The 13,280-nt window shown below is 41.9% G+C and overlaps 1 protein-coding gene across 2 annotated transcripts in view; it reads right to left on the bottom strand.

Moving 5' to 3' along the window:
• tenm4 (teneurin transmembrane protein 4) overlaps positions 1-13,280 on the bottom strand; it is a 184,424-nt gene that overhangs the window by 3,634 nt on the left and 167,510 nt on the right. For both annotated transcript variants that reach the window (XM_028573643.1, XM_028573644.1), the window contains exons 27-29: positions 9,326-9,622; positions 6,724-8,338; positions 3,715-3,857 (exon numbers count right to left, since the gene is read on the bottom strand). In XM_028573643.1, coding sequence (XP_028429444.1) covers positions 3,715-3,857; positions 6,724-8,338; positions 9,326-9,622 — 2,055 coding nt within the window. The remainder of the gene's footprint in view (positions 1-3,714; positions 3,858-6,723; positions 8,339-9,325; positions 9,623-13,280) is intronic.

Below are 13,280 nucleotides of genomic sequence, written 5' to 3'. Positions count from 1 at the left end.
ACCGCTAAGCTAACGTTACCCTGTGTCTTTAGCTGCATGCTAAGGAACCGGTAAGCTGCGCATTACCCAATCCTGCTTTTGATATTGAAGTCTCATTTTGATTTAAAATCGTGACACCCGACCCTACTACATATAGTATAGGCCATTCTTTTTTATGTTAACGTGTGTCTGAATGAGGAGGATTCAACACCTTTTGTGGAATGTTTTAATTGTGTAATTAATGTGATCAGCAACAAAAAAAGGATGATCTGGGTTTAAAATATGCTGTAAAACCTGCAGGGAAACTATAAAACAAAACCAAAAGTCTATAAGCATCCAATGCTAAAAAACAAGAGTTTCTTAAGAACAAGTTTATCAAAGTTTAACCGAACATTATTTTGTGGAGTTCTTTTGCCATAGTCTGGAGTTAGAACGCCAGTGATGTCATCAAATTCATTCAACAATACATTGAAAGGTGTAACAATAAAAGCTTACAGGTGGTAAAGAAAATTGATTAAACATCTTTAGTACATTATGTACTGTATATAAATAATGATGCAATTGCCTCACATCCATTATCAATGGCAAACAACAAATCCATGATGCTTTGAAACTGTGAATCTAGCACACATAGTCAAGGTAGAGGCAGAGGTGTTTGTCAGCAAATGGAAATCTCTCTGATCATTTGTGACAGGCATGATATTTTGAAAAAGGGTGAAATTACGGTCTTCTGACAGCCATGCTGTGCCAAATATGAAACAGGAATTGGTTGGTAACTTGTGTATATATATATCTATATATATATATAGATATAAATATCATTCCTTAAGGGATCAAAGCTTTGTATAGATACCACATTCCCTTGAGCCAAAATTAATAATTTGTCCTAATACTATTTGACAAGAGACACTCCTCGGGAAGAAAGAGATACGTTAAAATGAGGAGAGGGATATGAAATGGAAGCTGGCCAACACACAGCGAGACAGTTGCCGCAACACATCTGAGCAGCAACAAAAATGCTCTCAAACACTGCGCCTTCCTGCCATCACCCAAGATGAGAGGCTGTGAGCGTCCCGAGGAGTCAACCAGTCACATCCAAAGTCCTCCTGACAGTTTCTAATTCTGTCTCTCTGTTAGAGGGCGGCTACAGGCTGGGGGATTGGGTGGGGCTGAGGAGTGCGGCGCAGGCAGTGGCCGCCATATCTGCCCACTCTTTGACGTGACACCGCATCAGATACTGCATGAAGAGGAAACATATGATGGGGGCAGCTTTGCTGTTGGGCCCCTCGGGAGAGATGGCCCGCGGGGACACTTCATGCCATGCCACTCCATGTTTGTTCACCGTGCCAACAGGGTGACCCGGTCAGCTGTCCCAGGGGGGCGGGGGGCAATGTCCTCCACTTTACTAAAACAGCCTCCTGGGACACTCCCAGAGAGGCATCATTCACATAGTATGGGGTGCAATCAGCCTCCAGTCCAACCCAGAATGAGAGATCAAGCCTAGTGCAGCACAAACCTCATCTGTCTGGCCCCTCACGTCATTTTTCAATCTGTGTGCGGATTCAGCAGCACGGCGAAATAGGGGCTTAAATGAAAGGAGATAGAAAGGCAGGCGTGCTCCTGTATGACATAAAATAAAATGCCAAGTGTACAGGATATATACGTGTAGTTTTAAAGCTATATTCATGCTTCAAAGAACCCTTCATTTAATGACGCTGGTCTGGCCATCTGCAGTGAGGATCAACATAGCATTTACCAGCTCAGAGCACCGTTTTTGAAGCAGGAATTCTAGATAAGAATATCATGCCTCGGCTCAAGCACAAGCGTGGACTAATTATCTCAATCTTTCCATACATATTATTTACAGTATATACTCCCGAGTCGTGATGAAAGAAGAGCTCCCTCACAAACATGAGTAAAACCTTGAAAACTAGGCTAATGTTGCTATTTAAAGCATCAGTTACATGATTTTATTTATTTTATTACATGAGATATGACAGTCTATCATGGGTTTTATTTGAATATATAGATGAAAGGCTGGGGTTGTAGATGTAAAAATAGCTTTTCATTATTACTCAAATGGACCTACTTCTATTGAGTGCTTCTGTGTGAAGCAAACACAAGACTCATTTAATTTGAGCATATAAGAAGTCCTATCAAGAGTGCTTCCAAGATTGATGAGGACTGATGGTAAATAAAAAGTAAGCAACCCGTTATCTTGGCTTTCTGTGGTGGGGTTACCCTCTCTGAAATGATGATGATGACTTTTATTTTCTCTCTGACCATCATGCAGAGAGTAATTTCTTTCGCAATTAAACTCAAGTCGTTTTTGAAAAGGTTAAAATTGCCTTTTGGTAAATGGTTTCCTGGCATTTGAAAATGTTGATTGAATTGTGAGGTCTGAGTGGACGACTGATTTAGTCAGAATTGCAACTGTGTGTCTGAAAAAAAACTGTGTGTTGCATTTATTCTTTTTAATCCACACACTGACACTATTCCATCATATCTACTCTCAAACATTTGACATGGAAAGAGCTGGGTTGTCTTTGGATTCAATTACACTTTCCTCTGTTGCAGCTCCTTTGTAGATTGGTACCTTGGGTGAGTTCAGCGATTCTCAGTGGAGTGTCAGCAAGCAAGAGTCAGCCCCAGAAGGCTTTGATAGTAACCCTCCATAAGTGAACTATGCTAGATGTAGACATAACTGGGATTCCTACTGTTATGTTTTTACACTTCATGTATGACCTGTAAAATACCAGTGTGGATTGTGAAGTGTTTGTGTATTTCATGTGTCATTGACCACGGTATGCTGGAATGCTAGAGCAACACTGAGATTCCTTTCATGAATTTAAATCCATATAAAGTACATTAGCGCATGTATTCACATGCTATTTTTGTAGACACACACTTGACAAAAAATGGTAATGAATAAAAAAAGAATGCAGGTTATACTGACACTAAAATGGGATATATTTATTTTTAAAGTCACAAGCAGCAAATAATGAAATTGTTGAGGCTATTAAATGGAAAACATACCGTACATGTTTTCTTTTAAATGCTTTAAATTCAATAGTAGATAGTATCACAGCACTGTATTATCTGTTTTTTATGCCCGGTTGGTGTGCCTGTTTATTATGGTTGGTTGGCGAGATCTGAAGTCACAGATTTAGATAACTCTGTATTGTATCATCCCAGCAGCTTTTTGGTTTAAAGATGTTATATATATTAAAAAAAAAAAAAAGTGCACTGCAGCCAGAGTGTCACTCAACATGAGTCTGGCCTCCTGATGGGTGGCATTCACTCGTCTGGCTGTAACCAAACCCCAGACAACAGTGGCCTCTTTAATAATTCAGCGGAGTTGGAGGCAACTTAAAAGGGCTGATAAACGCGGGAATTAGAGCATGTCTACTACTTCTCAGACCTTGGCTAACGGTGTAAGACTGAGATGAAATCAATGGCCAGTGGTGGAGGGAATGGAGAGTGCATTTTCCCTAATGGCAGGACAATTACAAGAGATGTTTAGCCTGACCCCATTCCCCAGGATGAGGACTCGGGGCAGGGACCCGGCTCACTGGGCTGTGTTTTGGCCTGATAGCTGGCAGCTCCTCTGGGACTGTGGCTACGCAGAGCATGTCTATTTGCTAATGATGCTGGAAAAGGAGGTTGAGCAGAGTTGAAGAAGGTGATCGGTGTTGAGGTGAAAGGGGGATGGAGAGGCGAGAGTGACAGGCTTACCTTAGTGCTATCCCACTCCTGCGTCTTGATCTGGGTGCGGACCAACTCGTAGGATGGCTCCATGGCTTCGGTGCTGGGTTTGCGATAGCCAGGGATGACGTTGTACAGCTGGAAGCCAAAGGTCACCAACCAGCTGTTCACATCTGCAGGGGAGGGATCAAAACAGTGAAATTGTGATTCACGGTAACACTTTATAATAAGCATCATTAATAAAGGGTAAATTAATAGTCAATTAAACTTTAGTTAATAGTTATTCTATTGTTTAACAAACAATACATGATGATTTATAATGTTTACTAATTATTGCTATTATAAAAATGCAACTAGTTAATGATAAATAAGTGGTTTATAAAGCATCAAGTAACTAATGAATTGGGCGCCATCACATCTTTTTTGTTTTTCTATGAAAGAGATGATTGCGCAGTGATAATATTTATCTAAATAATGTTTATAGATGTTTTACAGATTATTTATTAACCATCAGTCTATAACCAAGACGTTCCACTTCCGGGATTGCTCTGTTGCCGCCGGAAATTTCCCCAGATGGCCATCTTTTTCGGCCGGATGTCAGTTACCTTCGTCTTTCTTTGTGTTTTAATTTTAAACTGCGGTGGATTTGTGAGGACTATGGTTAACTGCTCCTCAGATCTCTGCAGGGTAAATCCAGACAGCTAGCTAGACTATCTGTCCAATCTGAGTTTTCTGTTGCACGACTAAAACAACTTTTGAATGTACACGTTCCACCAAAACAAGCTCCTTCCCGAGGCTATTTTGCAGCGGCACCGTGGCTCTGCCCTGTGTTTAGCGCCTCCCAAGACGATTATGATTGGTTTAAAGAAATGCCAATAAACCAGAGCACATTCCTCTCCCATCCCGGAATGCTGTGTGAACTAGCCAGACCCTCCTCCGCAGCGCTGTGGAGGAAGGTCGGGCTAAGCTAGACTAATTAACCATTAACAGGGTATTATAATCATCAGTTGCACTTTTATAATAGCCATCCAAATAATGTTTATTGACGGTTTACAAGCAGTTTCTTAATGATTTACAAATCATTTGGTAATCATTAACAAATACTTAATATAATATATAAAATTTGATGTGTGCAACATTGAAATGTTATTATTAATTAGTTGACATTATTAGTTATCATTTCATTGTTTGTTAACAGTAAAGAAAATATGAAGTAAAGTTTAACTATAAATGTACCATTTTATTATAAGTGTTAACTGATTCACATATGCTGTCATCTCAATAAACATGTCATTTCTGGCTCCAGAGAAACCATAAAAAAAAAAAAAACACTAGGAATTGATTTGTTCAATTTTAACAGTTGCCATTCTGCGGTCAAGTGGCTGTCTCCTTGAAATACTCATCACTTGGTCTGAGCACTTGATTTGTTTGTGAAAGTGGACAGGCTATAATAAACACTCGAGATTGTGGCAATGATTCATGTCCACTCCTGCAGGTGCCACACTAATGACACACAGCTGGATCCCAGAAAAGCCAAGTGGCATCTGAGAGTGTCTGCTGTGCTGATAATTATATACTGTAATTTCAAAGCAGCCCAGACTTCAACACGAGATATTTTTGAAGGCTCAGCGGGTTCTTTGGCAATACTTTTTTATCTAATGAGATGCTGAGGAAAGTGACGTGTCTGGGATTAAAATCCATGCAATCGCGATAATGTGGTTCATCTAATAGCAGCAACAGCGCTGCAGTTATAGGTGCTGCTGCCATCCCCTGTGATAAGTTGTCATTAATTCTGAATATCACAGAGAAGGCTACAGACATGACTGGAAGCAAAGCCTGTTAAATCTGGGCCATTTGTTTCTTGGCGCTTTCAATGTGTTTGTTATGGACAGCAGAATCACCGCTGTGACACTTGGGGGGCAAGTTTGTCACAGATTGGCACTGCCACATTGTGGCACCTGACAAAGCTTTTTTTAAATAAGAATTTGTTAGAGGACAATGAAAGGAGCCTGATAATTTAGTGAAAGGAATGGAAATGTCAGTGCCATCAATCACACTTGAGGCAGACCCACTACAGTATATCTAACAGACTGCTTAGCATTCAAATGCCAGTCAGCCCCTAATGGTGGACTGTGAAGCTGAACGCCTTTCTGTTTGGCAGGCGGGCGGCTAAATGGCTTTGTTGCACAGAAAGGAGTAGAGGCCTAGTTTCCACCTGGACAAAAAGTGACCGTTCAATGGTATAAAATGAATTATTACAATCACGTAAATACAATGCAGAATGAACAGAGAGAATTAAATCTCCCATTTGTGAATGAGATCCTGACTTAGGCCGATTGTTATAACCACAGAGTATTCACTGAGTATCCTTAACAATGTTGTTTTCCTTCCAGCCAAAGAGAGGTTGATACAACCGGCCCTGGCTAAGGTTTGTATAGATCCATTGTGCTCTCCTTCTCCACTGGGGTGCTTTCACTGCCATTTTACCTCCTCCTTAACGACAAAGCTTCCCAAAATGATATGATATTTCTGGGAAAGGACCTCAGTGTTCAGCAACAGAGGGGGCTTTGCCATCCAGCATGGTTCCCTTTGAGCACTTGTGATAGCCACTGGGCACACAAATACGTACGTACGCACAAACACATGCACACAAACATGCACGCCAGGGCAGAAAAACATCCTTAGTGTCCCTGTGAGGAAGCTCTTCAAATACTCTCTAACACACTGCTTTTCAATTTAATTTTGGCACGGACTGTTCTTTCATTTGGGGCTTGTTGTTTAGAATAAAAATAGACCAAATTGGACAAATAAACCTGAAATAAGTATTGTTTGTTAAACTGCAAGCAATAACAGTTTTACGTTTGCAGAGGATGACAGCTGTGGATTTAGAAGTTTCTATGGAGTTTTTGGAAACTTTATAAGAAGATAACTTTTTTGCCATGACTCTGGGCTACCACTGGAATCCAATCCTCTGCAAAGGAGGAATAGGGGGATATTTGTGGAGTTTTCTTAAAAAAAAACATAAGTCTGTGAACTTACCGGTCATGTAGCACTTTATCTCCTCGTTGTTGCTGAGAGGATTGTTATTCTTGAACATGTACAAGTTGAACGGCACAATGTGGTTGCTATTGAGACGTTTCCAGACATCATGGTTAGGCGTTGTCCAGCGGCCGGCAAGGACATCATAGTCCCGTCTTCCCATGTGGACCAGTCTACTGAGAGGCTCGTACAGGCCTCCTTGGTAGCCGATGACGAGCTGGAAGCTGGGGTTGGTGTCAAGGTAAACCTCTCCAAACGCCGTATGGAGCACCTGCTTGATCATGAGGCCGGAGCCACTGAACACAGCCAGAGGGGTGCCTATGTTATCACAGGCCACGTAAAACTCATCCCCGCTGCTTAGCTCCATGGCGAACAAGTGTCCCTGTAAGTCATAGTACAGTGATGCGATCTCAGAGCTGGAGTGATTGTACATGTGGGTGACCCGAGTGGGGCTGGATAAGTCAGCATAAAAGAACTGCAGGTGGTGGCCCGTGCTGCTTCTGCTGGACACCCTCCTGCCCAGGCCGTCATAACGGTATTTGATGTTCCAACCGCTAGCTCTGTTGTACACCTTCACCAGCAGGCCCGCCGAGTTGTACTCAAAGTAGTCGTTCCCTCGCTGCTTGAGGAAACCGTCCTCATCCATTCTGTACTGGGCATCTCCCAAGCGGGTGATGCGGTCTCTGATATCATAGCGGAGTGGCGTGAGGCGCGCGCTGTTTCCAGGGCTGAGGAGGTGCAAGTTACCGTTAAGGTCGTAGCTGTACCTCCACAGAGGCTTGTCGTTGATGGAGACCACCTGGAGTTGTCCGTCGGCGTCGTACTCGTATGTGTAGCGGGTGGTGTTGGCGTAAGGCCCAACCTTTAGCTCCTTGGCCACCACTCGTCCCATGTTGTCATACTGCACCATCATCCAGTACATGAGCGAGCGAAAGATCTCATACTGGACCTCCTTCACCCGGCCATAAGCGTCAAAGTGTTTGGTGTGGGTCATCACGGCTGTGGTGATGATTTGATTTATGTCGTAATAGATGACACCAAATTTGCCAAACTGCTCCGTTTTGCCCGACACGTCGTCGTAGCGATACAAGTCGATTGGCAGCGGCGTTTCGTTGATGACAGCCTGCATGCTGGTGACGCGGAAACTGTTGTCGTAGACGTAGTCAAATCTGGCGTTGACCATGCCCTCTTCGCTGAATCTGAAGATCTGTCTGTCAATCAGCGGGCCGATCTGACGGTAGCGAATGGTGCAGGTAAAGCCCTCACTCTGCAGGTTGACGGTCTTCAGCATGCCTGCCACTTCATCGTAGGAGAAACCGATGCGCGTGGTGTCATAGAGGATCTCCAGCAGCTTGGCAAGCTTGCCGTATTTGTAGATGACCCTGCGGCCTGTGCCCAGGTAGGTGGTCTGCAGCAAGTGGCCCTCCTCACTGTAGTCCTGGAGCACTGACGCATTACCTTCAGGGGGCTGGTAGGTGTTCCTGTAGTAGCCAATGGAGCGGGACGTCTCTAGGGTCTGCCGTGCCACGTTGGGCATGGTGACCGAGGATAGTCGGTCGTTTTTGTCAAATTCAAAGATATACTGCCTCTGGCTGTAGAGCAGCAGTACCATGGACTGTAAAGAGAGGAGAAAAACAATCAGATTATTCCTAGAGTAATTTAAATACAGTAAAAGATTCATTATATTTGCTTTTTGGATAAACACAAAAATTCAAACTAAAATAGGATATGATTTAAAATATAGTCATTCATCTACTGTATGTTTAGCACCAGTAATTTACAATTACATTTAACAATACAAAAATGATATATAATATAAAATATAAAAACAAAAACGTTACTTTGAATCTATTCCTTTACATTATATTGTGTACTTACACTACACTAAGTGTAGGTTGGGAATGTACAAGACACTGGGCTGGTACACCACAAAAGGACAAGCAAAATGTCAAAAGCGAAAACACATTATGCATGCAAGTCTGATTTAGACCAAATGCAATTCCCATCCTGAAAGTGGAACTGTTGATATTTTTCTGACATTAAGACATCCTTAAGAGATGATTTCACAAAACAAGACAAAAAAAAAAAATTCCAATTTGCGCCTTTCTTGGACCGATAAATGATGTCTAGAAGTCAGTTAAAAGGCTGTCACAACAGGCTATTAAAAAGGTGTTTGTCTGCCATTTTCACATAAAACGTCTAAACTGGACAACTGCAGCTCTTTACCTCCTCCCCCCAACAGTCTTTCCTTCAATTAGTGAGTAAAAGGTGACATTTCACTCTGTTCTCCTCATCAGAGCTATTTCAGGTTGAGCTTTGCTGTCAGACTCTGGTAACAAAGTATAACGTCTGCGGTGCACCAGACAGGTTTTAATTACATTTCTGCTGATATCTGTGCCGGAGCCTGATAATGCAGCACAAACACTGCTGGAGTATTACAAGTTAACTTTTAACTCCAGTCTAAAATCTCCCGTCAAGCTTCTTACACAAATACACCTTCAGAATTTATCTGTACAACATGTTCCTACCATCTTATATTGATTTTTTTTTTTTTTTTATCTTTAAACCATTTAATCACCATTGCAGCGCCAACAATTCCTACCTTCTGGAGGTAAGTGTAGCTCCACGATTTCCCATCAGCAAATATCTGCGAGGTGATTCTGCCGTTCTGGTCATACTCCATGCGTACAGACATGGTACCTCTTTGGATACCTGCCACATGGCCTCCGGGAGAATAGGTGACATTGACTCCGTTCAGGCGACTGCTTGGCGCCCACAGAGTGGGCCGGCCGGCGTGGTCGTAGTGGATCCGTAGCGTAAACTTCCTGTGGTCGTCGTAGACCTTTTCAGTCCTGGTGATTCGATCAAAGTCCAATGACAGCAAATTCCTGTTGTGAACCTATAGGAGAGAAACATTTAATTTGACCACAGCACTTCCACAAAGAGAGCGATAAATAAAAAGAATAAACATGTTTGGAAGTTTAAAAAGATTGAGAGGAATTGGTGCACTGCTCTTCTGAAGTGGAACCTTAGGAGGAGAGCTTTAATCACAAAGTGATTATTTTATATTCTTCTTTTCATAGCTTTAAATTACAAGAGAGGAGCTGTATCGCAGGACTGCAGGAGCCATTAAACTGATGAAATTATAAGAATTACCATATTTCTTTGTTTGTGCAAAAAAGTCAGTGGAGTCTTAGTGGGAGTATGCCTATTCATGCAAGAAACATTAGAGCCACATTGATCATCAAATTCATTTCCACTGCTTACTGAGAAGAATTACTAGGCGCAGATGACTCATTTTATTTAGCCATTTCCGTAAATTGGGAAAGAGGAGAAAAAAATCAATTCTTCTCCTGTGTGATTCAGAACATTGTTTAAATGACACTTCACATTGTTTGGCTCTTTTGAATGTAGGAGGCTGCACACAGTGACCCTTGGCTTCACTGTGATCAGAGCAGAAAGATGGTGCTCTGAAGAGTGTAATCCTTAAAACCATGTCCAGGTCCGGTGCTGCAGCCAAAAACCATTACCAACAGCCCTACCACTACGTTTCTCAGTGAGCCGCGTCGTAAGCAGAAACTACAGAGGAAAAATAAATGAAATCAAGCAGAGAAAACACAACAAAGGGGATACAAGTCAGAGTACATAAATGCCCATACAAACCACTACTCTAAACATCACGTGGTCATTGTGGCTGTTCCGAATACCATTTTATGTGCTTTGAAGCTTCAATACGAATCAATAGCAAATGTTTGAAGCTTCTGATGAGGACTCAGCCAGCCAGTGCACCACCTCACCAGAGCACAGGGGCATTACGCACAGTCGTACTATTGCTACCTTCATTAAATCGCCTGAACGACAGCAGGCTGCTGCAGTATAACCACACAGATCTCTGCACATCAGACTGCTTGGCTATAACTCCACATTTCTGAAATGGATGAAATAGCGCTGCATAAATTAGGCAGCAGCTAAGGATTTGGATATTACAGTATTGAAGGAAAAAGAAAACAACAAATTAACGAATATTCAAATCCCAAAATTGAAAATCGAATACCTACCCAACAAATGAATATCCAAATAGTGTCTTACTAATAATGTCTTTAAGCTACTGGGACCTTAAATTTCCCCTCGGGGATCAATCAATCAATAAAGTAAGTAAGTAAGTAAGTAAGTAAGTAAGTATGTATGTATCTATCTATCTCTCTCTAGTCAAATATTCGGGTTCAGCCTAATGGTCATTTATTAGAACTAACCCCGCCTGATTCTGTGTGTATCCGAACAAGGCTTCCATAATGTTAAAAGCTACAGTCAACTCCTGAAAGCAACTGAAAGTAATATTTATGATGTTTTTCTTAATAAACATAGTTTCTCTTCAGATATGCCACTGTGTGGCTTGGTAAAATACTTGGCAAAGCTTAAAAAAACATCTTAGTTCAGAAAGCTGCTTCTGGCTACTTTCCAGACGCATGCCACATATCCGGTCGCAGGGGACTTGCTGCAAAAGCCTTCCTTTTTCAATCTCACATTGAGAAAAGCATGCTAAGGTCTCTCATCTGTGAAGGGACAATTACACAAGGGGCAATTAATGTCCCTGGTACCTAATTGAGAAGATTACTTTACACTTAAAGCACCAGATTCATGAGGGGCATGATTACATGAAGGTTTGGAGCGGCACATGCAATTTGAGCCCCAAGAGTGACAGGGGGTGGGGCTCGGAGATAGGAATAAGAACAAGGGGGGGGGTGGGGTCCACATTTGTTATCTCCTCTTTTACTTTAACTTACTGTCATAACAAGTGTCAGACTGCGCTGACAAAAGTGAAATTACTAGTCATTTGTAAAACTACCTATGTTCTTAAAGATAAGTGACTGGATATCAAAGACTAACCCTAACCCCCTCCCCGCTCCAGCATTCCCCAAAACACTGGAGGCACTGTCTCAGACTCTTTCATAGGCAGCACAGGCCTGCTGTCAGTTCAAAAAGATTGTATTGAGATTGCTTCCAACAGGAAATAAGGTATACGAAAGAGAGAAAGTTCTTCGTGCCAGGATCTGTTTCACCAAAGACTCAACAGGGTGGAAAAAAACTCTAACAGCAGAGATTCCAAGATCCCAGGAGAATGGAAACCCACTCAAGAGGAATTATTTTAAATTGGACATTGCCTCTAAAAGGAAATTCTCAAAGAAAGTAGATGTGTAGAAACAGAAGAGAGACCACTACATTACATTATATTTAAAATGTTAAACTGTCTTAAAACATTAAACATCTGATCTCTCAATTAATATCAGTGACTTATGTGTCAAATGACAATATCAATCTGTTTGACAAGGGAACATGTTTTTCATCGGTTCTTGTGTTTAATTCAACAATAACTTTTCACAATTACTTTTCTTCAAAGACATAAGTTATGTTTATTATCACATTGCAATCAAAGAAAAATTCAGTCTTTTTCATTTTCCAAGTCATCTCTCTTTTGAACCCTACATTATACAGTAAGACACTCTGATGATACTAAAATGCTAATACAGAGATATGAGCTTTGTCTCGGTTTTAAATTCCACATTGAAGTGAAGGTTGACGATTCTTGTTATGGCGGAGTGGCAGCCACAAGGGTTCTCCCTTTACTGCACATTTACAAACTACTCAATCTGAGAGGAGGGTTTGTTTCTATGGGAAGAAACAGAGCCACTTTGCCTCGGCATCATAAATTATCAACGTTGTCGGTGGCTGGGAGGGGCTAGCGTGCTGTTGTGGAAGGGGTAAACTGACGACCATCAATGGCCCTTTTAGCCTCAAGACATGAAAAGTGCAATACAACAAATACAGGCACGTGTAGTTCAAAAGTGTAACAAATACAGTCAGCAAGAACCCAAACACTTAGTAGGGCTCACATAGTAGGAGCTGAAAAATAAATACAAAGATTTGTGCCATAACGTGTAATGTTGTAATTTTGTTGTTGTTTAAACGGATTTTATAAAATTGGTATCTAAAAAAGTATCGTTTAGGAACCGGTATCAAAGTCACGGTATTGGTATTGGAATTTGTTTAACAATCCCAGCACTAATCCTAGCACAAATGCCTCCCTTGTTCTTTATCTCATGCATCCCTGTGTTTTGAGACCCCCCCCCCACCGTCCCCCGCGCTCTGCCACACACTCATCCAGCCACCCACGTAATATCACTTGACATGTCACTCAAGGTCGCTCAATGATTCCAGCTCTGTTCTTGCCATTAGGCTGCTCCCATTTCCTATCTCACCCCCGGGGCCATTGTCTGTAACATACATTAGAAGCTTTCGCTACCAAAGGGGACGAAGGGGGCCATTAAATGAGCAGCCAATGACAGACAAAGTGGCACCTCCCTATTAGCTGTGTCGCCTCCCAGAGAATGTGCAAGGCAGCTTAACCAAAGTTTCTTTTATCTGCCATACAAAGCTAAGAAAAACAATACAAGCCAATCAAGCAGGATACATTTCTTTGTATATGTTCCCCCCCCCCCAGTGTTAATACTCATTTCCAGTAGGTTATTCAAGATGCCTAATGTTCAAACATTGGGTGT

The sequence above is a fragment of the Perca flavescens genome, chromosome 3 (genome assembly GCF_004354835.1).
Source record: "Perca flavescens isolate YP-PL-M2 chromosome 3, PFLA_1.0, whole genome shotgun sequence".
NCBI lineage: Eukaryota > Metazoa > Chordata > Actinopteri > Perciformes > Percidae > Perca > Perca flavescens.
Note: the sequence above shows the minus strand (reverse complement) of the source record. Positions and strands in the feature narration are given on the sequence as shown.